Genomic DNA, 25,953 nt, shown 5'->3' with positions numbered 1-25,953 from the left:
TTTCTATTTCTGCAATAAAATTTGAGAAAGCCACCAGAGGTAGACAAGTACTCTGAAGGCACAGTGCTTTTTGTGTTATCCACTACCCAATATTCATCAAAACAAGTTGATGATTTGACTGTTTGAAACATTCTCACTAAAGCATTCACAATAATCTAGTACTTTCTAAATACCAAATCAACTTATAACCCAGCTGTGGTGGTGCATTCACTTGCCCGTGACACCAGCCTTTACTAGCAGGTAGATTTAATTATAAATTATTTTTGTTACAAATAGTCTACAAGGCACTATGTTTAACTCAAAAAGTTTGAAAATAATTCATGACATCAGAAACTAGTACATTCATCCATCATGGTGTCACACACCTTGATGTATTTGCAATAGCATAAGAGGGAAACCATTGATCTAGCATGTGTATTTGAAGAATGTAAACTAGTGAACTGGTCACCAGTTCTGCCAGGTTCTTTCAATGTTCATTTCCTTGCTTTATTTGCAGGTTCAAGTAACTTCTCCTGTGCTTAGAACGTCTTGTATCCAAGTACCATAATGTTTGGCTGCTTCTGTGTTGTGCTTAGAAACCCAGAGGTAAAAATACGACTTGTGAACACATCTTTTGGCCATTCAACATCTAGAGTGGTTTGGAATTCTACAGTGAGAGGTACATGGTTTAATTCTATCATTAATTGCTCAAAACACTCCAGAAGGACAGAATAAAAACATACTTACTTGTAAAACACTGAATTAGCAATATTAGTATATTGCTGCCACAGTGTAATAGGATTAGTAGTTGCACAACCATTTTTCTATGATCATACCAGATGGAGGTTTGAGCCTCATTGGTAAAACAGAAAAGTATGCAATAATCAGATGTAAAAGACCCAAACAAGCAAACAAACAAAAAAGCCAAACCCACAAACTCTGAAGGGAGGTAAGCAACTGTCTTGCCATCACAAGAGTTGAAAAGTTAAAAATAATGCAGATATCAGCTCCTCATCTTCTACTTTAATCTTAAAACCACTCTTTCCCTACTCTGAGTACACCTGAAAGCCTTCAAGTTATGCTTATTTCTGCTAGACTTTGGCTTTTTTCAGAGTTGTTCATCATAGTCTGCGTTCTGAATCCTATACCTGTTTTTAGTATTCTTGTAGGACTCACCTCTATTTTTCTTTCCAATACTAGATGTTCTAGATATTTAACACGTGCTTTAGGATATTTGTTAAGGCAATTGATGATGTCATCTGGATTAATGTTGTTTTTCTCCTGTTCTTCCAAAGGCCTTTTAGTGAAAATCTGTACGCCAACCTAGAAAGAGTTAATTGCATTTAGGAACTCAGTTGCAACCATTTATTATATTTTTATTTTAAATACTTATTTAATAGCACTATCAGACTAATTAGGACATTACTCAGGAAGATAAACAACACAAAACCCTGCTCAACACCAAGATTACACTACTTGGTGCTTATTGTGATCTCACTCACTCCTATCTCCACTACCTCAATTCATAGCCTATACATTGTCCAGTCTATAAACCTTGCGTTGGGCACAACCTCCACCAGCCACAAAAAGTATTGAACAGATCTGCGTAACAGCAGAACAAGAGACTTCAGCCTTTGCAGCAGGAAAGCGTAAATTAGAGACCAGAATGTTTACAGCCTTATGAAATGTGATGATATACACAGAGCAAGAGACTTCTATAATGACCAAACCAAAAGTTTAGAAATCCGTCATTGCATGTAATAACTGAGGTTTAATTTAATACAAATTAGGCAGTGACAAGTTCCAACAGCACAGACTGTTGGATACAGCATCAAGCATCCCATTTAACAGCACACCACACTAATGGATGTTACAAAATTATTTTTTTTAATTTTGGTGGATTAAGTTAATTCTTGTAGCAATGAGGTTTTGTCTTGAATGAAGGCTATTTACTCCACATCCTAGTGTACATAGCTATCAGTGTTCCTGGAATCCTTTTAAAAAATGAAACAGCAGCAACAGTTAACCTGTTAGGTGATATTTTTTTTTTTTTTTTTTAAGATCTGAAAATTATCTTGCTTAATATGAAGAAAAACAGAAGACATGCTATATCTTTCATTGTACAGAATGACCTAAACTTTGTTTTCAGAAGAAAAAAAGAGGCAATTGTCACTAGCACTTGTTAACAGAGGGACTTAGAAGAATTGAGAAACTTTTAGTGATCTGTTGATCGCTATTTAACTGGCATTAAATATACTGCAAAAATGGTCCAATTAGCTATCAAGATGGAACAATGTTAATGAACACCCAAACACCCTGCAGGGAAATACTTTATATTTATGATGTTCTGTGAAAAGTACATCACACCAATCACAAACCTCTTCATTTTTTTGTAAAACCCATTCAGAGTATTTCCACACCAGATCTTGGTCTGAGCAGAATGTAAGGAAGTCTACTATATATTCGTAGAGATCTGAACGTGTAGAATCTTGAATGTCTCCATCAACTATTTTCACCCATAACTGCAACAAAAACACACACAGATTAAAGTGCTTAAAACATGTACTAGCTCTTCCAACTCAAAATTTATGTGAGCTTCTACAACACTTAGTATTAGCTACTGGTACTTGTGGAATTAGAAAGAGCTCCTAGGAACACCAGTTGCAAGGGATCTCGCTGGTCACTAAGTTTATGTCTCCTCTCCATCATGGGCTTTTCTTGCACCTGCCGTATTCAACTAATTCAGACACCATATCATGTAGGTTCTCATTCTGAGAGTGATTGGCTGAATACTTCAGGAGGAGGTACACTAATCACAAAGAAAGCTTTTGATAAAAGTTCTTTTCTCCAGTGCATGGTATGCTTTTCCTGTGTTCTGTGTGTGCAAGATTAAAAGCAAATGATACAAACAATTTCAAAGAAAATCTGATATTTTTGCCCTTCTTTCATTTTGACTGAAGAACTTTTAAGTACTGTGTGAGATTATTTTTACATACATTATAACTGGAATTAAAAGGTGCCACATCTATCTAGTTTTGTTGTCCTTACTGGTTTTCTGCTCAGGAAATCACTATTTACACAGCTGACCTGAATGCATTTGACAGTGTTACTGTGATTAACGTACTCAAAAAGCCACACAGTAAGGCAAACTACTTCAGGTATTGGATGTGGTCTGAGACATACATGCTATTTACTGATCAAGAACATACTAATTTTTCTAGATGAAGTTTTGCAGACAGGAATAACAAAATTATTTAGTCTGCAGTCTACAGACCACTGCTGGTCTTAGTGACATCAGAAGGGGGGTCCCTAAAGGGATTACTAACCCAGCTGAAACCCACAGATCTTGCAGAATGTGTTCACTGTCCATCAGCAGATAAGGAAATAAACTCTCAGTTGCCGTCAGTGTCTGCCGTGACATTACAATACTACTTTGCTGTGTGTATACAGACTAATCAGCACAGAATATGTTCCTGAAGTCCCTCAAACACCTTTTAAAGTGATCTCTTGATTGTTTTAGCACTTCTGTCCATCTTTTAAGAGTACAAACATATGTTCTGGTATACACAGTTTTGCTTAAAAACTAGCATACAAGCCTCTATAATAGCTGTCATCTTCAGTAAGATCTTCAGGTTTTTCCACATCTAGCATATTAATTTACTCGAGGAAGCCTCAGCATAAGTTTCTCTCATATATACACACATCACCACTATTCAAACAGGTAAATTAGCACCTCAGATTTTTATCTCAGAAGTAAACTGGGATTTTGGAATGGTTTACAGATGACACTAAAAGTTTTATTCTAACCTGAAGTGCTGCAGCATCCTGGCCATTGTAGTGATACAGGAGACCAAGGGCAAAATACCTGTATAGAAAGAGAAAACAATATTAAAATCGCTAGATCTTTCCTACCAACTTCATTATGGTTTGATTAGCACAGAATATAACAAATAATTGCTTACAGTCACATGTCTGTAAGCCATGTCTACACTTGAACAAATGTCTGTAGGCTCTTTTTCAGAATCAAAGGAGAGAAGTTCTGTCCTAGAAACGTGTCTGTCTCTCTTGTCTCTAAGGCAGTTTCTAGTTACTAGCTCCAACTTAAAGTATGTGTCAAATTAAAGGTGATTCCTGTACTGTTGTTTGAATTTTACAGACAGACTTAACACACGGCTCCAAATAATAAATATTCCTCTAATAGTTAATTGGGTGTCATTAAATCAAATTTTTATGATGCTTTTACTTAAAACTGTTTTACCATCAGAAACATTTTTTTTTACTGCAGCATGAAATCAAGTCAGGCAAGGAAGAGCCTTGTACAGTGCCACTACAGAGGTTTTTTGTGTACTGTAATAAAAATACAGCTAAGGTTCTGTAACAGCTGTTCTCACGGAACGATGTTCTACCATTCACATTTGCAAAAGTTTGCCATGCAAACCATACTTACCAAGAGGATTTAACAAAACGCCTGAAATAAATGAAACGACCCTAAATCTAACCACAATTAAAGACTCCTTCTCACCACTATAGTTGCTACTACCGCACCATACAGTTTAAAGAAATTAAATCCAAGACAGAGACACTACCTACGACTGGAATTTGTATTTTACACATTTACTATCCAGTGTTTCCTGCTTAATGACAGTCAATTCTCCACCTGCTGGCATTTCCAATTTGAAGTCATTTGCAGTCATTGTAAGCAACCTACTTTTGGTGAATCAGTGGGAGCACAGAAAGTATGCAATTCAAAAGTAAGATCTCTTTCCCTGAATAAGCAACTACGATTTTAAAGCCACTAGCTGTTTAATAGCTTCTACCTAGTAGAAGCTAGGTAGTGCATGCTTTAAGGCATCTTTTCATTCTGTCCGAGTACCACTACTGCGTCCATTCAACTGTCACAAGGGCAAATGAATTTTTCTTCCCCTCCAAATTTGTACCAATCCTTTATTTTTGTGTTGGACACAGAAACTTTAACTGAGAACTCTGTATTTACCAGCATAAGACAGAATGCATTTCCTTTATCTCAGACTGTCAATTAATACCTTTTCACCAACATTTTTAAATGCTGACAAGTCGGGCCAAGTTGTCTTTTGGACCTGAGAGCACAGAAACTACAAGGATTTGAACACATTGCTCTAGAAGCCAATAGCATTTAAGACAACTTTCCCTCTGGTCTCAAAGGTGCAATACTCAAAAAATCCACTCACTTTTTGTGTTTTTCCAGCCAGGCAGCACTATCTGTTAAAAGACAAAAGTTCTCTGAAACTAGCAGATCCAGCAGGCTTTCATGATTTGCCTCTGCATACAGCTTGAGTAAAGCTGTGTCAATATCTTCCTTGTAGCCATTTGCAACCTCAGTGCTGCGGACTTCATTCAAGTAACTCATGAGGAATCGTTTGCATTTTGTCATCTTCTCCTGGTCCCCTTGGGTCAGCTGGTTTAGGTCCGCGTACTCATGCAGAGGGGGATGAGACCGTATAAATGAAGAGGAAGTAGGCAACAGGAAGGGGTAGAGAGAGATCAGCTCCCGGACATCAAGCTGGCCGCTTCTGCAATTACAGTGTCAAACTAGATGAAGCAAAAAGAAAGAAAAAGTATACATAGGCACAAAAAAATAACATACTGGGAATGTGTGCGCACATATGCTTAAGAGTCAGGACACTAACACTGTGTCACAGTTTCTGAAAGTTATTGCCTTCTATGCTGGAAAAAATATATATAGAACAAATTTGGAATTTTTTTTGCTATTTCTAACCAAACTTGTTTATCATTCTTTTTCCTCCTCTAGATATTGAAAGCTCTGAGAATTTGGAGACTGGCCAGCCTTTTGCTTTTGACATCCCGCAGCTTTTCTGTGGCACAGACAAAAATCAGCTGAATAGCCTTACTGCAGTCCTTAAGACTGTCCTAGACTTCATCCATACATAATGGGAGCTAGTCTTCTGATGGAGGCAAAAAAAACAGAGAGAGTGAACCCTTTTAGGCAAGCCACAAAGACTGTGCAAGAGTAATTCTGTAAAAACAGCAACTTCCTGTAGAAAACTAAAACTTTCAGAACACGTTTGGACAATGAAAATGTTTTCCCCAACCCTGAAGTGCACCAGATTCCTCCTTCGGCTCACTTCTTAAGGACATTCTGAAAATGAACCACGGATACTGCTTATGCATCCATCTAACCAATAAGTAGCTGTCTATTGTACAGGCATAGGTCTTGGGTGTACATCTATGTCAGATACTATGGAGTGGCTTTTCCACTTCGCATAGGAAGGGCATCTATACTTTATCCAAGAAGAAGTTGTAACAGAGACATGCTACACAAGACATTTTGCTTTCAGCCTAGATTGAAGAAATTCCGCCAGCATTTGAAGAATGCATGTTGTGACAGACGAATAAAAGGAGAAGTTTTTTCCACACACGATAAACAACTCAATTTTCACAGCTAGAATGACTCCTTCTCCCAGACCTTGCTTTAGAAGAACAGCAAGAAATTAGGATTTATATTTTATTTCACTGTCAAAGTCATTATTCAGAATTCATCTTTAAAAATAAGCATTCCTGAAACGCAGGAGATACTGTTGCTGAAAAAAAATCAAAATGAATTGACAGTTCTCTAAAAGAAACCCTGGTTAGTTATCTATTTTGTTGCAAACAAAACTTTTAAAAAATAGTTCTTATCTATCCGGTGATCAGCAACCTCAAAAAGACTTTCCCTTCACAACCTTGATCGCAAAGAACTCCAAAAAGAAACAAGTTATAACCATGGAAATAGATGAAGCAGCAGATTTCTGCAGGCAATAAAGTGTGAAAAAGCCTCACAAGCAGGCTCACCCCTTCCCTACTGTTGTAACGTAACTAAAGCAGCGGGCCATGCCCCAAGTTGCTCACTTCTTGCCAGAGACACAGTTCCAAAGCCATCCAGGAAATATGAATTAGTAGGAAGCATCACCAAGGCAACACCTATTTGGAACTTTTGCAAAAAATAAATACTGTCCTTTGGCTACAAACATCTCTACCAGAAGAATGAAATTCTGAGAGACAGCAGCAACAGCAAATTTAAAAGCAGCAAGTATCCTGTTCCAGAACCTAGTGACTGCAAAGCATCGGAATAGCAACATGAACAATAGAGGACCACAACAGAGAAAAATCTGAACCTGGGAAGCCTTCCTGTGAGAAGAGGTTTGAATAACAAGTTCTTCCGATTTGCACACAGAGCTCCTACTGCCTAAAAACTACCTCTACACTAGAAAGGCCAGCCTCTAACCAAGTGTAAAGTGTTCATGTCTACTTTGCAGATTTCTGCAGCTGAAATTTCCTTTTAATCCCTCTTTTCAGACTTGATATTTGGTTTTGAAATTCTTAGGTCTATATTATGATGGAACTCACAAGTAGATGAGGGCTTTTTTTTTTTTTAAGAGGCAGAATAACCAAGAAGTAGCAAGTTCTGTCAGCGGTGTGACCTGATGGTTCAAAGAGCATTTGGGCTTTCAGTATGAACTTGTTACAGTAATCCAACTGCAGCTTTGGCTAGTCCAACTGCTTGTGAAAGTTTAAGACCTGAGGACCACCAGATAAAATATATTACGAGATGTATTACACTAGAAAATTAACCCTATTTAAAGAAATATTTTTTTTTTCTCCTCCAAGGTTCCTCATCAATTTGTTTTAGAACAAAAGGTAACCCATAACTTGAATAACATCACCAGGCTACTCAAAATTAGCGCAGAAGCAAGGAGTCTTGATAAATCCACAGAAATTCAAGTATAAACACTGGTTCCCTTGCTGGCTATGCTGTCAAGTATTTGGAGACGGCCTAAGCTTGAGATGGAGGCTATGACCATGGAGATGGATGAAGAAGTTAAAAGTGCTATATTTAACACGCCACTTTTAATAAGATTTAAAACATTTTCTAACTTCTACAGTAGCTTCTGCATTTCTTCATCTTACCATCCAACTTCTCCTAGATGAGGAAGTAGTCAGCTACTTCGCCTCTGAACTTCACTGATTCTGGCCTTAATGACCACCTGTTTCCAAAAGGAGACTCAAAGCCAGCTTCCAACTCAGGCTAGCCCAAACCCTGGGCTGTGAATCACCAGTGGTTCTCTCAGCAGGTCTGACTCAAGCTCACGTTGTACAGTTTTGCTCTCCCCACAGCAATGCTAATCAACAACCAAGCAGTCTCCTGAAAAGCACAGTATCATCCAGAACAACCATCTTCAGAAGAACACCAAATACTAAACAAGGAGCCCACCTGCATAAATGGTTAACATTAATCTCAAGGTTCATGGCTCCTGGGATCTGTGGATGTCTTGTGGCTCTTTCCACCACGTTTGGAGGAAACTGTTTAGGAGCAGCTACAAAGGACCTCACGTCTCTTGAAAAACACATTTGAGTCTTCAGCTTCTAGCATCTCAGGTTTAGCAAACTATAGCTAGCAACTTATCACAAAGCAGAAAACAGGCTCTTAAGACAAGCCAAGCTCTCAATGTTAAGAGGCAACTTCCCTTGGAGTAATTCTGCATTAGGTCTTTCTGGGCTTCATATATACAAACAATGCAACAAGCAGAATCTACAAGTTTTCAGGAAACTTAGGTCTAATTTCAGACCCTTAAATTTACAGATATCAGGGATGTCAAAGAAGCCTACATGATTTAGCTGTTTTGCCTAGATCCCACTGGCTGTAACAGAAGCTTATATTCTTGAATCACATTTAAGATGCAGATCTCACAGAGTCTTACTTCTTATGTCTCCAGGTATAAGTACCAGCAATTTTTTAACATTTCCAGTGTAGGAGAGACTTCAGCTACAAGTCTCTCTCTAGCCTTTCCCAGGTGAGACAACACTGTGAAAAGTATTAACATTTTGATTTGTTAAAAAGAGCAACAAAGTTTAGATAAGTTCCAGTATCTGGCATGTCAGATTGTAAGCAACATCTAACCAGTGAAAGGACGTAGCCAAACACACTGGAGAGAAACAGTTTCACTGTGACAGCTACCAACATCTCAGCAAGACACCTAGAATTCAAGACACCTAGAATTCAACGAACGGCCTGCTAAGCACCACTGTTTGGTTTAACTGTGTGCGAGCCTCCAGCAATAGCATATGAAATAGCAAAAGTGTAATATATAAATCACAACTACATAACAAAGTCAAAATTCTGTTATTGCTTGTGACAGAGTTTATCAGACCAAAGAAGCCCCACTGTGACAGCTCACTCAGTTTAAGGTTAACGGATCCAGCTGAAGGAAGTTCTCCTCCCTTTGTGGAACTATTTGAGTTTCAATAAAGCTACCACTTCCTTCCTTTCTGTCAACCTTCTTCAGTATTCAGAAGTATCAGTATAACCAAAAGGAACTTGGCAGGAAAGTATTCCTCTTAAAGGTTTCAGTATTTAAGAACTATTAAGTTAAGCATAAGTTATAACTGTATCTTGACAAAGTTATCCAACAAGGATTATTGATGCAAGAAAATGAGACCTTTAGTCCAATATAATAATTTCCCCTGGTAGCCTGTAACTGACAGGTATTTTCTGGGGAGTGAGTCAATCTCACTTCATATTTGGCCAGAAGTAGACTCATGTCACATCAAGTTATTGGAGGTACTGCTGCCACTCTGTTTCACTGCTAAATCCATCTTTTCTCAGATAGGTACCAAGTTTCCCTTTAGCATTTTAAGACTGAAGTTATTTCTAACTGACACTAGCTTGAAACACCTGCAGAGCAACACATGGGGATGGGAGGAAGTGTTTGCATAGACTGCCATTATCTTTCCCATTTTTCCTCTGAGCATCAGTAAGTCTAAAATGAACAAGACTGATTGAGTGTATATTGGGGCATAACCAGATATTACTTCAACTGGGTGTGCTCACCAGGGCTGAAAATCAGGGAACCTGGATTCCATAAGGAGTTCTTCAGAGTCACCAAAATACTCTGAAATGACTATATACTCTTATATGTGGCTGGCCAGAAGAAAAGCACAGAAGCCTTATCTTTGCTTTCTCCCCCAGCAGACCTCAGCAATTCATGAACAGTTGTTCTGCTCTGGAGTCGCAGCTTTTAGAGGAAGGGAACACCCTGGGATGCCGACTCAGCTCCAAAATTCATGCCTGGACAGCACGTTTTCTCATGAAGCATGTTTCTTTCTATAGAGGGGCTCCCACAATCCTATTCATTAAAGCTCATTTGTCAGATGGACTGCTACTTGGATGGAGGCTGCATAACTGATCTCTGTTCCTTCCACAAGGTGCTGCAGCTCCCTGCAGGATACTTTTCCCCCTTTTCACTGCTTTTAAAAGATCCTCGGACTACTACCAGCAAGGCAAGGCCCCCAGATTAGAGCCCACAGGGAATTATTGCCAGGCAGGGTGGAATAAAATGATAGAAAAAAAGCTGAAGTGTCAGCCACAGGCAAGACAGCTGCAGAGCTATACAAGCTTGGCCACCTAACCACACATAGACAATGAAGACACTGCATAGCCAGTACAACCTCAACAAGCTATTTTACCAAAGCTGGCCACACTGAAAAAAAGTCCATTGGAAAGTCACATGGAAAGGCTTTGTGGGAATGCTGTAAAGGATTCCTAGCTACGTACAGCTTGTACTTCTACTTGAGATACACAACACAGCAGTGATTCAGTCTAGTGTTTGGAAGATTACAGGGAAGAAGAAGATTGCAAGTTGCTCACTAATGCCAAAAATTACAAGGTGATACAGAAAGTGATCGTGGCCAAAACAAATTGCCACTAAATGCTGTTCAGGCCTTTCCTGTCATTCCCTAAGCTTCACTCAGTGTACACTGCCCATTCAAGCCCAGTGTCTCCCATTATCCTGGTGAGCAGGAGGCAAAATGGTGAAGTCCCTCATCACGTAGTAACTTTCCCCAAAGCTTTACTTTCCTTGATACATTTCTATAAGCCCAAGGACAACTTTTTTCCTATACTGTACACTGTACAATATACAGGAAATTGTCTAACCTTAATCCTTTTCTATAGGCTCTAAACTGATTCAAAGTGAATTTCAGCAGATAACAAGGAGAGTTATTTTATGTGGTCAGCACAGATTACTAACTCTAGACAGTACTCCATCACAGAATGAAGCATGGCTAGCAGAAATGAAATTATCAGGCAAAATAAAGGTAACGAGCAGCATTTTTTAAATGAAAGTGGAGTACCAAGGTCAATTTATAAACAAGTGACTGCTGAAACAGCTAAATTGGGAAGGTTAGTACAGACTTCAAGAACAAATAATCTGTCTTCTGGAAAAGGCCTAGCAGAACAAGCGTTAAAACAAATTCAGCATCAGCATCCTTGAAAAAAATAGTGCAATTGTGTTAATAATATTTAAATTGTAACCAATATTTAAATTGTAACTTTTTGTTGAAAGTTTTTTTTTTTTTTTAAAAAAAAAAAAAAAAAAACCACAACAGGCAATCTTCATACTGTAAATCACAGCACAGGCTCAATAACACCTTGACCTTCATGGGCATAAAGTAAAAAGATCTCCACACATACAACACTCAGATTACATGACTATAGCTTTAATGTTACTGTATGTTAGCATACCAAAAAATCAGTTGCATTAACTCTTCAGTTATAAAGTTGTTTCAATGTTAATCTGTTTTTATCCCCAACAAAACCATTTTATCACAGCAAACTCACATTTGCATCAAAAAACATTCAAGCGATTATGCTTTTAAAACCAAGAACACTAACTCCTTATTTAAAGAAGATAAAGGAATAAATTTCTTGTCACACAATTACCTGAAGAGTTCTTTTGCTTCAAGGAACTGAAGCTGTGCAAACTGTATAAAACCTGCTTGCTGCAGGATTCGTTTGTACATTACCTATGAAAGAGAAGGAGGGGGAAAAAGGTTTATTATATTTGTGAGGAGTTATTTACATAGTGCTAGTCACTGCTGTAATAACTACCTGCCAAAAACACTGAACACATGATCTTCCACCAGACCTGTCAAGTTACATGCAAAATAAAGCCTTGATCCTCTATATTTTAAATTGCATGTACCTGAATATACTGAATCTGCTGCCCAGACTCAGTTTCTTAGACAAAAGTGTGTGAACACAACACTGTTCACAAGTACTTACTAAAAGCAAAGTCAACAAATAGCAAGTTTAAGTTTTCTTATTCAAATAATGACTTATCTGACATCAATCTGATTTGCCTCAAGTTTTTACTTGTGGTATTTGCAAATGTAAAAGCCAATGGTCAGCTTTGAAGTTCCCCATGATTCAGCAGACACAAAAAAAGATTTAAACTCAAGGGTGGTCCCGCTTGACCACACACAGCCAACTTTCTCCCCATCTCACCTCAACCAGCAACCCTGCTGGTGATTCTCACAGTCTCATCCCCAGCTCATCACCATATTTCTGACTTTCTGCCAGTTTGGTGGGGTTTTTTTGTTTGTTTGTTTGTTTTTTAAATAAAAATTCTTCCAAAGCAGTTCAACTTATCAATATGCAGTACATTACGCAATGTACATAAAATACAGTTAAAAAGAGGAGCACAAGCAAACCATACGAAAAACTGTGTTATGAAGTTTTACTGTTAAAGTCATGCCTAGACAGAAAAAAGTTTACAAAAAGTTCACTAGAAAAAGAACACAAAACTACTGTAAATGCTAGGTATTTATTTGATCTGAATGGTCAATTAGTTACCACGAGATTAAATGAAACCCTTGTGTCGAGAATATTTCCAACGACAAAAGAGAATTACTAAAAGCAAGGAACCTAAATTGTGCTCTGCAAAGCATCCACTGTTTGTGACGACACTGGTATTTTGCAAATACACCTAGCTACATCCACATGCCCTCAGTTTTATCCCTTCAACTTTCTCACAAATATACAGCTTTTGTTTGTTTAACAGCGTACATGAATGCTGTGTTAATAACAGACTCCCATTTTCAATGAAAATACCCAGAGAAACTGCAATACATTAGCAACGTATTCCAGGCAGGAATTGCTAAAGAGTGTCAGGCCTCAAGCAGGATAGACTGATATTCTAATCGGTGATTTTTCACCTTGATTAAAGATTGTGGATTTACCAAGAGAAAAGCTTGGCTTAAGTCCATTTAGCCTGTGCAAGCTTTGCTAATGGATTATCTTAAGGAAATACTTAATCTTGATCATTAGCAAGCCATTAAAACCTATTGATTTGTAAGGTTGTGGGACTTCTCTTGCCTCCCCAGTGTGGGGGAGAGAAGGGGAAACAGAGGGAAATGCTATCTGGCACACCTTTTCAGACAAACATAACAATATAAAAATAAACGAACACTTCATGACATCTTTATATTAGTTAATGTTACTATGCTTTACATCCAAGTGTACTAATTCAAAATACAGTTAACTAAAGCTAAAAGGGAATTTAATTACAGTAATAAAGTAAAACTACCTCAAGTGATTAATTCATAAAATATCAAAAATATTTTTGATTTACCACTGTGTTATTACATCAATAAATGATAATCTGTGAACTGATGAATACCCATCTGGTCACATTCTTAAGGATGCTGGTAAAGGATTTCAATCTGCAACTATCTGCATCTTGTGGCACCATAAAAACTTCAAAATCCAGCCTCAAACTCTCCAGGGAGGGTTGAAGCACAAATATTTCTCATCCTGCTAACTAGTATCAAAAGTAGGTTGTTTTTTAAGTCTGTTTTCAATCTTTGCAATGGAGTGACCACTAATATTTACATATTTAGTGAATTAGGATATTGGAATTAAGTTTTAATTGATCCAAGATACTGAAAATACTGCTTTAATTGTACAGCTTAGTCTGTACAGCAATCTTTTCAACTAAAAGTTTTCAACTAAATCTTTTCAACTAAAAGTTGAAAAGAGCTTGTTGATAATGTAAGTATAGGCCGAAGGAATTGGTTTTAAATTTGAACTGATTAAGTGGTATTCACTTTCATTTAAATATTGACATATCTTCACTTGTCCCTTAAAGCCACCCAACAAAAAAGCTGTAGAATATCTACAGACAGACGCTTTCCCAACTTTTTAAAGATGCAGTGATGAGATAGGGAGTATCCATGTTGAATTTTAGCTGACAAGATTAACATTAGACATTAAGATGTCCTGTGGTAAAGATCATGGAAGCAACAGACCAGACTGTCTGTGGAATATTCAATATCCTCTCTTTCTCACGGGTTTTTAAAAACGGGCTAGACCTATATGCCAACCATATGCAGTTAACTTTTGTTTATGAGAGAAAAAACATCTTGAGTTCTTCAGACCTGTTTGCCAGAATACCGCAATAGGCTTCTTTTAAAAAGGTACTAAGTTACGCACAGTCAAAATTCAACACATTGTTTATTCCCCTATAATTTTTGAAAAACCACCATAGGACTCGAAGTGCTTTAAGCAAATTCTATATTGTTGACTGAATTCACATTAGAAAACTAGCTACAAAAATATGAAATAAGATTTGTATTAATTCGTATCTGAAAAAGCGCTAGAAAACAGAAAGATGACTGCTGAAGCTGCAATAGCTATAGTGAAGCCTTAATTCTCTCAACTGCTAGAAAAAACCTTTCTAAAATGGTCAGAATTACCACCTAGATTGCCAAAAAGATTTTTTCTAGAAAGTCACTTCAGCGTTTGGTCAGGTTTGCGTCCAGTTAATATGTTTTTTGAAACTAAAAAGAAACGAGAGGGGAAAAAAAAAAAAAAAAAAAAGAAAAAAGAGATACCTATGCAAGATGTGTGTCAATCTAATCAAGGTCTTCTCTACCATCAACCATGATTTCTGCAAACTTCAGCTGTCCTGAAAAATTAATAAGTAGTATTCAGTCATTTCATGGTAGTATGGTAGAAAGGCCTTTGTGTTCTTCTACCAAAAATGATATCCAACAAAGCCATCTCCTTGCAACACTTTTGCTTAGTGGTTTTTACCTAGCAGTAATTCTTGATGCCCAAAGACAAAGCAATTTTCATCTAATATGGCAGAGATAAATTTGTAGGCTGCAGGGAACATGGGTTAAGTAACAGGTTAGAGCTAGTAATGCATGACCTGCTTCTTTCCAATAACTAAACATTGGCTGTACAAATAATTCTGAGTACAGTACTTTACTGTTTCAATCCCACTATCATTCTGCATTACCACCATGTATATATATTTATGCTGACATAATACTGCTGATATAAAGAGAGAGAGCACACACCTGTGTATGCATGCAATGACAATGCAGTATTGAACTATAGGAAGCAAACCCATGTAGTCAAGAACTGTCCTACAATGCCATGACTGAGTTCAAGTCACACATAAGATGGCAACAGCCACTGCAAACTGCAGAAATTAAAGCAGCATGTGGAAAAGGGGGCACTATACTACAGGTACCAGATAAGTACTCTCACTCTTCTGTATGGACAAATTATAGTGTCTGGGTCAAGTGCCTTAGTGCCAAAACTATGCGTTCTTTCCCACTGCTCGTATAAAATGGCAAAATAAGGCCTTGAAAGTGTCAGATACTCAGGAATCAGTAAAGCTTGCAAAATAGATATCCAAAGATATCTATCAGAAGACACCCATTATCTATCTATCTAATAGCTGTTATCTGAAGATATCTTAGACAAGAGTTAGAAAGGGGCAACTACGTGATCAGTTAAAGTACGCCAAAAGAAATGTCTCAAAAGACTTATGTAAGGCTTGTAATTTGGTTGAACTCCATCAGATTTATATTATGCGAGACTACAGTAAAAGTAAGTCTGATGTGCTTGTAACAAACCTGTAATGACAGCATTAAGTATCAGAGGCACACTAGAAAGCAAGCTCAACATGTTACATTTCCAACTACAGATAAGCTCTGAAAAATTGGCCTAACGACTCAACAACTAAGCCAAGTTGAGTCATTTTAATACGAGTCACCATCAATTTAAGCTCGTTAATATCAGTCTGTAAATACAGCCCAAAACTAGAACAGGCTATTTTGCTTGCAAGTAATACGTTTTCTCTTTTTCAGCTGTAGCACTGACGCAAAGTAACTGAACACCCTTAAAAGCACGTTAAGTTAGAAAGAACTTACAATATTCTTGGAAACAGTAATTTCAGGAAGACAGACATTGTGCACATAAGACACGTGTGAACAGAAAGTAACTTATCCTAAAGACAGAAAAATCCTAAATCCAAAAAAACTTAGGAGGAATGAGATTCTACATCATGTATTTTAGATAATGAATTGCAGTTCATCCTGTGGCAAAACACAGAAAGACATCTCCCACACTAAATCTACATAAACTGGAAAGAAATAATTGGAGAATCAGAGGTCATCATACATAGAAGACATTGCTTAGATCATGCATCCTATCCTCACAGCAGGATTTTAGTTTGCTTCTTTAAACAGCTTGCAAAGGAAAAGTTGGAAGTGAAGATCCAAAGCAAAACATGCTGGAACCTGAACTCTGTATTTGCCTAAATACTTTTCAACTTCAAGTACTTCAGATAGTTGTACCTTAGCAAAAGGATGGAAACACTTTTCTGGCCAAGCTTTTTACTTCCAGCAGCCTCCCAGCTCTTCATTCAACAGAGAAGTTAAGAATCAAAATGAAAGCTGATACAAATTTCATTTAATTTAATGACTACTTTTCAAGGGCCTTGACCAAAATTTAAATGACAACGAATTAGAAACTTCTTGAAATTAAAAAAAAAAAAAAAAAATCCTGATAGACTGAATCATTTTGGACCACTGCAATTCTGTGATTTCCACAGTCATGTTCCAAACTTTACATCTTCCTAAACAAACCGACAGGAATGCAACAGATACCATTTTAATGGCAACAAAATGCTCCAAAGTATATTAAAAAAAACCAAACCAGATTTTGTGGGTTACAGATCAAATTTTGCTTTTACAAAAGGAAAGAAACCAAGTAAAATATTCATTCACCTACTTCGTAAGTAGAGATTTCATGCTACTTTTTCCACGTTTCAGTCTCTAAATGACAAATAGGAACAAATACAGTAGAATATGTATTGTAATATAAACCAGAGGTAGAAGGAAATGAGTATAAGTCTCTAATCAACACTCTAATCAAAGAGTTACTAACACACTTTGCCACCCAAAAATCTTAAATATTCGGTTACACACCAGTACAAGTACTACTTGTATGAGTTTGGAAGTAGGATGTATTTGCTTTAGACTTCCCATCACTTAACTTCGAAGTTGCACTACTGTGGAGCTTAGGCTATGGTGAGAATCTCCGATAAAAACAGTAAAACCTAAAAATTCTGATTTGAAATAAAGCATACTTTTAAAAATGCAATAGCAAATAATAACTGAACCTAGTACTAAGAAAGCATCGTGTGGATTTTCTATCACTAGTTTTTCAGTTTTGTTTTGTTTTCAATTCAAGTTACACACTTGAAAAAAAACCACCACCAAAACCACAGCAGAACAACAGCATTCAACCCTGCCAACGTCACAGCCATTACAAGCACAAGGCAATTCAGCAGCACATCTATTTCTTCAGGCTGAAACCATAAAAGGCATCAGATTTCTCTTCAATGTAAATTCCTCCCCCACCCTCTCCAGTCACTTGACCATTGGTATACATGGCCCCACTGCGACATTTATATTTTCTTGAAAATTAAAGGAAGGACAGACCTGAAATTTCTCTTTTGGAATATTCCTTCGAGCTCCTTTTGCTAGAACAAGGGCTTCTTCCACTCTGTGGCTAGCTAGAAGATCCTGAATCTGTTTTTCCAAAGGTAGCGGCACCAAGATATACACACCCTTATTAGTAGCAACAATCACCTTTCCTGGACAGAGCAAACAGACATATTCAGTTTACATTCTCTACAGAAAAAACCCAAACATTTCAGAAATAAGCTTTAAGATTTACTATTTAAGATACAAGAATCTAAACAGTGTTAAAGTTCCAAAACTCATCTTTGTTGTTACCATATTTACTAGACAGTATAGTTTACCTGTAAATTGCACCTCAGAAATACAGAGATAATGGTAAATTTATTTATTTACAGCAGGTTTTGTTCCACTCTGAGTAAATGAAACTGGCTACAATCTCTCATGATGAACTAAGCTGCCAAGGCCACCACTGAAACTATTGCCCAGATTCCAGGGAACAGGGACTTTTAACTGCCAGATATTTCCACAGGCTTACGTTAGAAAATTGTAAGCTGTACGTCAAAGGTAGCAGGTACCATACAGTTCATAGTGATAGAGTTTGTAGCTTTCCTGGAAAAAAATTAGCAATGCAATGTATGCCACACTTAAGAGTTCTTAACTGAAGAACAGATCAAAAGAAATTTTTGTATTCTTTGTTAAACAATTCTTTATGAAATATCCCCTTTTAAACCTCTTACACAGATATTTTAGAAAGGAATATAAAAGAACAGTTTTTAAGATGTTAGAACTTTGTCAGGATGGCCAACGGAACAATACCTGTAGCTCACAATTATTGACTCGTAGCATTAAATTAACGTTGCTCCTTTGAAAGAAATAATTAAGTTACAAGAAAAAGCTCTAACCCCACAGACTCCTACTCGACAATTAACTTGACAATTAGAGCACATTTAATAAGCACACATTTTGTTAGAAGCATGGAATTTTGTATTACTGAAGTTTTCCTATCATAGTTTGCAGGAATCTAATCAGGAAAGCATTTACAATAAAAGTTTCAACAGTTAACGTGCTTGCTAGATATTTTGTTCAAAAAACAAACTGAAGTGACTGTGCCCACAGTGGCGGTTGTTTCAGAATTACTGATGCAAAAAGGTGTCCTTTTTAATACCTTCAAAGTCCTGTAGAATGTGACCTTCTTTAAAAGGCAGCGTTTGCTTTTGCTGCTGGTCCAGCATGCTGTGCACTGTAATGAACTCATCATCAAGAGCAACCACGTAAGGAAAGCACAAAGCTGCTCCAATCACGTTCTCTGACCAGTGCACAGGGGCACGCTGTGAAATGCCGTCTACAGTTGCAAACATGCCTGCAAAAAGGGAAAAACAAAGACTGAGGCTCATGCTAGTTGAAGACTCTTGTTTTCCCAACACAAAGCATGGGTACCAAGGTACAGAAATAAAAAGTCTCAGAAGAACAGATGCAGCATCAGGTGGCATGATGACAGGGCATCACATCTCCCTGGACCTTACAGACCTGTTGGTTAGTTAAGCTCAATTTTTTTTTTCCTTCTCCTTCACCACAGAAACAAACACCTAAAACTGAAAAGAGAGGAATACAGAAAGAAACTAGCAAGAATCATTCAAGTTTAGTAAGTTTCAGATTTTTTTAATAAATATTGTAGTTTGAGTTCATTTCAAAACACTAACATTTAGTGAGACCCAGCATTCAAACAACACTGCCTTGGTAGGAGCTGCAGCCCTGCACTGCCTGACCTATCTGGCAATACAGACATATTTGTTCCTTGCAGTGTCAAATGTCTAAAGAGCATTTTAGTCAACAATCATTTACTTATACTTCTTCACTTTTGCTACAGCAAAATTTTCACACAATGAGGGTCCAGCTCCTTGGGATGAGTCACTTCCTTTGTATAAAGCATATTTTATTAAGCATATCAAGCTCTTCATAAAGCATATTTACGCTTTGTATAAAGTATATTTTCCCAAAAGCCAAACACAGAGTAAAGACTTTTTTAATATTCCAATGATACCTCCTACACTGTCTTCAGAATAGCCATATTAAATCTTCAGTTAATTTGTGTTTTTCTTTGCCACTATCTTTCCTGCTGTCTATTCTGTCCCCCTTCCTTCTCCTAGCTTAATAGAAGTTTGACTTGCTATTGGACCACACACCACTGGTTCTATTTATGTTACCTGCTATTCCCCACTTGTTCCTGAGACATTAATTGAAGAAAAACTCCAGTCAAAGTTTTCAGACCTAGTTCAGTAACCCTTTGCCAGCTGAGCCATACTGAACCACTATGTAAACTTCTGTTCTAAACATGAACGCATACCCCTTAAAACCAGTATTCTCATGCCATTAAAAAGACAGGCCCATGAAAATTGTTCGTCGGCAGGCATGAGCCACTTGACAGCTGGTAGAATAAGTCTGAGCTCTAAAGGACAGAGGAGATTAAAAGATTATGTTATTCAATTTACAAAATCTCTTCCAAGCAGAGGATAATGAGGTAAGGGTAGCTGGGTAGGTGGACCATCTTGGGGCACGGGGGATAGGAAAACAGAAGGTTGTAGATTTTTACAGAACTACAGTGTAGAGACTAAGCTTCTGCATCCTTTATAGCAGCTTTGAAGTGATCAGCCCTTTCCTTTGACTAAGGATGCAACACAAAATTAAAATTTCACATCTGACTATCAGCAAGTGATGCTATTTATCACTATAATGATCAGCTTTTCAATCAGAGACCCTTACAGAAAATACTTTTTTTTTTTGCCATAATATATAATTCCCAATTTCCTCTATAGATCTTGATATTCTTACAGATCAGAAATAGAATTCTATGCCAGGCAGACTGCACTATCCATTTTTCATGCCTTCCAGTTGTTACTCTGTACTACAATCCCATTTCAACAAGTGGGAGAAAACTTGAGTTAAATCCATAGTAAAACCAGTAGTAAACTCAGGGGTAATTATATTTGAAATACTAATTCTTAAAATTTTTTATTTCTCTGACAGACATTCTCAAAAAATATTTTAAAAACCTGATTTTAAAACCTTTTTTTTTATTTTTTAAATGACAGAGCTCTTTTTTAGGTATTTTTAAAAAATCCTTTATGGAAGTGAAAGGGTATGCAGAGCAATGCACAGTACTTTCCCAAGTCAATGTGTTTCTACATCCCTCTGCCCTCAATAGCTAGGGCTTCTGAGGTAGGATGATTCATTTTCTGTCTTCATCCAGCTCTCACCTAAGGATAACAATAAACATGACAACTACAATCACAAACCATGGCCTTTTTATAGTACAGGAATGTGTTTGATGAAACCGAGATGAAGCCAGTAATCAATTCTGTATTAAAAATGCATACACTCTCCAAAGGTTACAAGAGTTACCCAAAACACAGCTACACTGTTTTCAGCACCAAAAGATCTAGAAATTTATAGAATCATAGAATAATTTAAGTCAGAAGGGGTTTCTGAAGGACATCCAGTCCAGCCCTCCCATACTCAAAGCGGGACCAGCTTAGACCAGGTTACTCAGGACTTTGTGCAATAGACTGTAAATTTTGTTTATTTGTTTAAAACAAAAAGCTTCTCAGTGAAAATATCTGTAAAAATGCAATAAAATTTCTTTATTATTATTACTTGTTTAAAAAGCAATATGAAAACTTTCAGTTCTCATAAAAGTTGACAGCATGAGGAACACTACAAGTGGGTGAAAACAAGAAGGGAACATGCTGGTTACTGTTGACTACCCTGCTTTATGCAGTGTCATCAGCTACGAGAAAAGGCACTGCATAACCTTCTATGAATCATTTTGCTTAGTACCTGTGCACTTGTTATAAGTTATAAGGCTCAGTTCTCCAACTCCATTTGTAGTCTACTCAATCACTATAGAACTGTTCCAACCATGCACCACTGAGAAGAGTTTATTCTGGAAAAGCAAAAGGAATAAACTAAAATTAGGTATTTAAAATTTGTATTCTTTTACTCATTAAAGTCATGGAATAGTTTAAGCAGGAAGGGACCTCTGGAGACTGCCTAGTCCAACTTCCCTGCTCAAAATAAGGTCAACTAGAACAGGTTGCTCATGACCTCACCCACTCAGGTTTTGAGTATCTTTGAGAACAGACTCCACATCCTCTCCAAGACCTGTTTCCTGGTTTGACCATGCTCACAATTTGTTTTCTCATGTTTACGTAGAATTTCCTATATTTCAGTTTGTACTGACTGCCTCTCATCCTTTCACTGGATACAATACCACTGAGCAGTCTGGCTCTGTCTTCTTTACCCTCCCCACACATGTTGATAAGATCTCTGAAGGCATTTTCTTCTTCAGACTGAACAGTCCCAGTGTTCTCAGCCTCTCCACGAGGTGCTCCAATCACTTAGCAGTCCTTCTGGTCCTGCAGTGGATTTGCTCCGGTAAGTCCATGCCATTCCGGGGAGCCCAGAACTGGACCCAGCACTCCAAACGTGGACTCACTAGGACTGAGGGGAAAAATTGCCCCTCTCAACCTGCTGGCAGCACTTTTTCTAATAGAATCATTTAGGTTGGAAAAGACCCTTAAGATCATTGAGTCCAACTGTTAACCTAACACTACCAAGTCCACTGCTAAATGTGGCCCAGTAGGCTGTCAGACTTTGCCACAAGGGCACACTGTTGGTTCATGGTCACTTTGCCCACCAGAGCCCCCAGGTCCCTCTCTGCAAAGCTGCTTTCCAGTCAGTCAGCCCCCAGCCTGTACTGGTGCATGGGGCTGTCCCTCCCTAGGTGCAGGGCTTGACATTTCCCTTTACTGAACTTCACAAGGTTCCCGTCAGCTCATTTCTCCAGCCTGTCAAGGTCCCCCTGAATGGCAATACAATCCCCTAGTGTATCAGCCACTCCTCCCACTTTTGTATCATCTGTAAACTTGCTGAAGGTGCACTCTGCCCCACCATCCATGTTGTTAATGAAGATGTTAGTACCGACCTCACTATGAGCCCCCTGGGGTACACGACTAGCGACTGGCCTCCAGCTAGACTTTGTGCTGCTGACTACAAACCTTTGAGCCGGGCTTTCAATCCACCTGTTTCTCTAGTTCATTCTTCATCTGTTTGTCTACATGGGAGATAGTGTCAAAAGCCTTGTTGAAGTTCACAATATCACTGCTCTCCCCTCATCCACCAAGCTAGGCATCTAATCATAGAAGACTATCAGGCTGGTCAGGCAATTTCCCTTTTGTAAATCCATGCTGATTACTCCAAAGCACATTCTTGTCATTCATATATTTAGAAATAGCTTCCAGGATTTTCTCCATCACCTTTCTGGGGATCAAGGTAAGGCTGGCCAGACTGTAGTTCCCTGGATCCTTTTGCTTGCTCATCTAAGGCAGAAGTGAATGCATTTGTTTTCTTCCAGTCCTGAGGAACATCCCCGATCATCATGACCTTTCAAAGATAATCAAGAGTGGTGTCGCAATGACATTGACCACCACCCTCAAGCACTCATGGGTGCATCCCCATCAGGTCCCATGGATTTGTCTGTCCAGTTTATTTAAATGTTCCATAACCCAGTCCTTCTCTCCTGAGGGCAGGTTTTTGCTGCTCCAAATTTTCCCACTGGTCCTAGGGGCTGAGGATTCCTGGAGGAAGGTCATACCAGTAACAAGTGAGGTAAAGAAGGCATTAAGCACCTCAGCCTTTTCCATGTCCTTTGGCACCAGGTCCGCTGCTCCATTCAGCAGTAGGCATACATTAGCCTGCCTTTGCTGCCGATATGCTTGTAGAAGCTCTTTTTGTTGCCCTTCATGGTGCTCAGCAGAGACAACACCAGATGGACTTTGGCTTCCCTAACCCCATCCCCACATGCTTGGACAGTCTCTATATTTCTCCCAGGTCACCTGGCCCTGCTTTCACCTCACTTGCTTCCTTTATATATTTGAGTTTAGTCCAGAGCTGCTGGTTCATTAATGCAGGCCTCCTGCCACATTACTTGTTTTCCTGCTCATTGGGACGGACCACTCTTGAACTTGGAGGAGGTAGGACCATATCCCGTGACCAAAGTCTGCTGTCCTGCTGTCCAGGCTTGTGGTCTTTTTGCCTTGTTCCCTTCTCTCAGGATCCTGAACTTCACCATCTTATGGACAGTGCAGCAAGGCTGCTCTCCTGACATTCACATCCCTAACCAGGTTCAACAGAGCGCACCCCCTCATCAGTTCCTCGGTCACTCGAGTCAAGAAGGTAACACCAATGCACTCCAGGAATCTCCTGGACTGCTTGTGCCCTGCTGTGCTGCCCCTCTAGCAGGTACTGGAGTGGTTCAAGTGCCCCCTAACAACCAGGGCCTGCAAACACAGGTTTCTTCCTGTTACCTGAAGAAGTTAGTCTTCTTCCTGATAAGGCAGTCTGCAGCAGACACTCACCGCAATGTCACCTATGTTAGTCTGCCCTCTAACCCTAATCCATAAACTCTCAGCTGCCTCCCCCTTTCTCCCAAGGCACAACACCACACCCTCCTGCTGCTCTCATGTAATGGGTAACCCCCACCTCAGCTGTTAACACATAGCTGTGCTGATTTCCCAGAAAAAATGAGAGTGCTTTCACCATCATGTTGCTTTGTACACATTTCTTGGTGTGCATATGCCTGAAGCAGGGCCTCTTCAGCCCTGCTGGTTGATTACAAAGTCTCTCATCCACATCACCCTGCATTCTTCGTTTGCCAACTTAGCCTACAACCACCATGCCTAGTTTAAATCCTCCTCATGAGGTCAGTCAGCCTGTTCACAAAACCACTTTTGCCTCACTTGGCCTGGTGGATTCCATCTCTTCCTTAAATAGGGATTCATAGTCATAAAAGCCAAATCCCTCATCACCACAAGCTGTGCAACAAGTTGGTGACCTGCACAATCCACCCACTCCTCCTCAAGCTGTTCTTCCTCACCAGCAGGACTGATGAGAAAGCCTCCATCTCGAATATGAGGGAGTCTCCCGCTACCATTACTCGCCAATTCCTCCTGGTGCTACTGCATTGTACGGGCTCAGATGATTTGTTGGACAGAGCTTCCTGCTTCTCATCTGCTACCAGAGCACCGAACGTATTCTGTAGATGTAGATCTGCAGGCAGAGAAGGAGAGTTCCTCCTTTTACAAGAAGTCACAAGTTTCCAGCCTTTGCCATCACAGAACAAGCAGAGACTCGGCCTGCCCTTCCCTGAGTACAGCTGGGGGTTCAGGCTCATGCCTGGGTCCTGGAGAAGATTCAATTTCCTTTTTGTCATCTCTGATGCTGCGCATGCTGCTGACCTCCTCCTGCATCTCCTTTACGTGGCGACACAAATCCTCAACCAAGCACGCATCTCCTGCAGGCAAGGATAAAGTTTCCCCCTGGCCCAGTCTCAGCAAGAGGCACCAGGCACTACCTTCAGCTCAAGACCTGAAGAGCTGCACCCTCCCTGGGAGCCTGGTCTGAGTCCAGGCCTCTGATGTTTTGGGGTAGTTGCTCCAGCTGGTGCTAGGAAGCGTGCCCTGTGCCAACAGGCAAGAACTGTTTGCTGAAATTTTAAAAACTTAAAGCCTCTGTACAGCAGGAAATCTGATTAGAAACATGCAACAAGAGCTTCACGAAATGAAAAACTGAATTTTGGTAAGCATAGTTTCATACGTAATCAGAAAGAATTGATTTTCAATTCTGAATGAACTAATTACTGGACAGAATGAAGACGCATCAAAAATGAAGTTCCTCCTTGCTTTCAAAGAATGAGCTACATACTAACTGCAAGTGGAGCCAAAAGAAGTACCAAATGGCTAAGTCTATGGATCAACTGTGAACAATTCTAACAATGAGTTTTAAATGCAAAGAGTCCAGGTAAGGAAAAAGGTTACATACCCAAGAAACTCAAAGATGTTTTACTTTATGATTACCATTTTAAGCAGTTGCTTTCTGCCATTCTAAATTCCAGTCTTAACTCAAAAGCAAATTAATCTAGATAAATGTCACTTCAAACACCATAAAGCCAAATATATTAATGCAGAATACATCCACATCAGTAAAAGAGGCTGAATTTAGCACAGATGCTCTACCAAGTGCCAAATGAATATGTCTTAACCAATAAGACACAGAAAAGCAAACTAAAATTAGAACTGAAGATTTACATCAAGCCTTTTCAAGTTCATTCACTTTACAGCAGAGGCCTACCTCAAATGCCAAGATACACAATGCTTATATATTATAAAGGTGCTCAATCATCTTCACAACTTCAAAAAGAGACAAGTGTTAAAGACACTAAGAATTTTACTGAAGAAGAACAGCAAGATGGATAATACTAATCAAAACAACAGTGGGGAGAAAATAGAGAACAGATGATTAAAGAAAAACCCCACAAGCTGAATT

General features: G+C 38.7%; 1 protein-coding gene across 1 annotated transcript in view; it reads right to left on the bottom strand.

The window, feature by feature from the left end:
• The window catches only part of TGFBRAP1 (transforming growth factor beta receptor associated protein 1), a 39,708-nt gene that overhangs the window by 8,294 nt on the left and 5,461 nt on the right, over window positions 1-25,953 (bottom strand). Inside the window, exons 3-9 of the mRNA XM_082332168.1 lie at window positions 18,740-18,934; window positions 17,593-17,747; window positions 11,735-11,817; window positions 5,187-5,528; window positions 3,787-3,844; window positions 2,358-2,501; window positions 1,156-1,302 (exon numbers count right to left, since the gene is read on the bottom strand). Coding sequence (XP_082188294.1) covers window positions 1,156-1,302; window positions 2,358-2,501; window positions 3,787-3,844; window positions 5,187-5,528; window positions 11,735-11,817; window positions 17,593-17,747; window positions 18,740-18,934 — 1,124 coding nt within the window. The remainder of the gene's footprint in view (window positions 1-1,155; window positions 1,303-2,357; window positions 2,502-3,786; window positions 3,845-5,186; window positions 5,529-11,734; window positions 11,818-17,592; window positions 17,748-18,739; window positions 18,935-25,953) is intronic.

Source organism: Platalea leucorodia (assembly GCF_965183815.1).
Source record: "Platalea leucorodia genome assembly, chromosome: 2".
NCBI lineage: Eukaryota > Metazoa > Chordata > Aves > Pelecaniformes > Threskiornithidae > Platalea > Platalea leucorodia.
The sequence above is the reverse complement of the archived record's forward strand: the minus strand, read 5'-3'. Positions and strand labels throughout refer to the sequence as shown.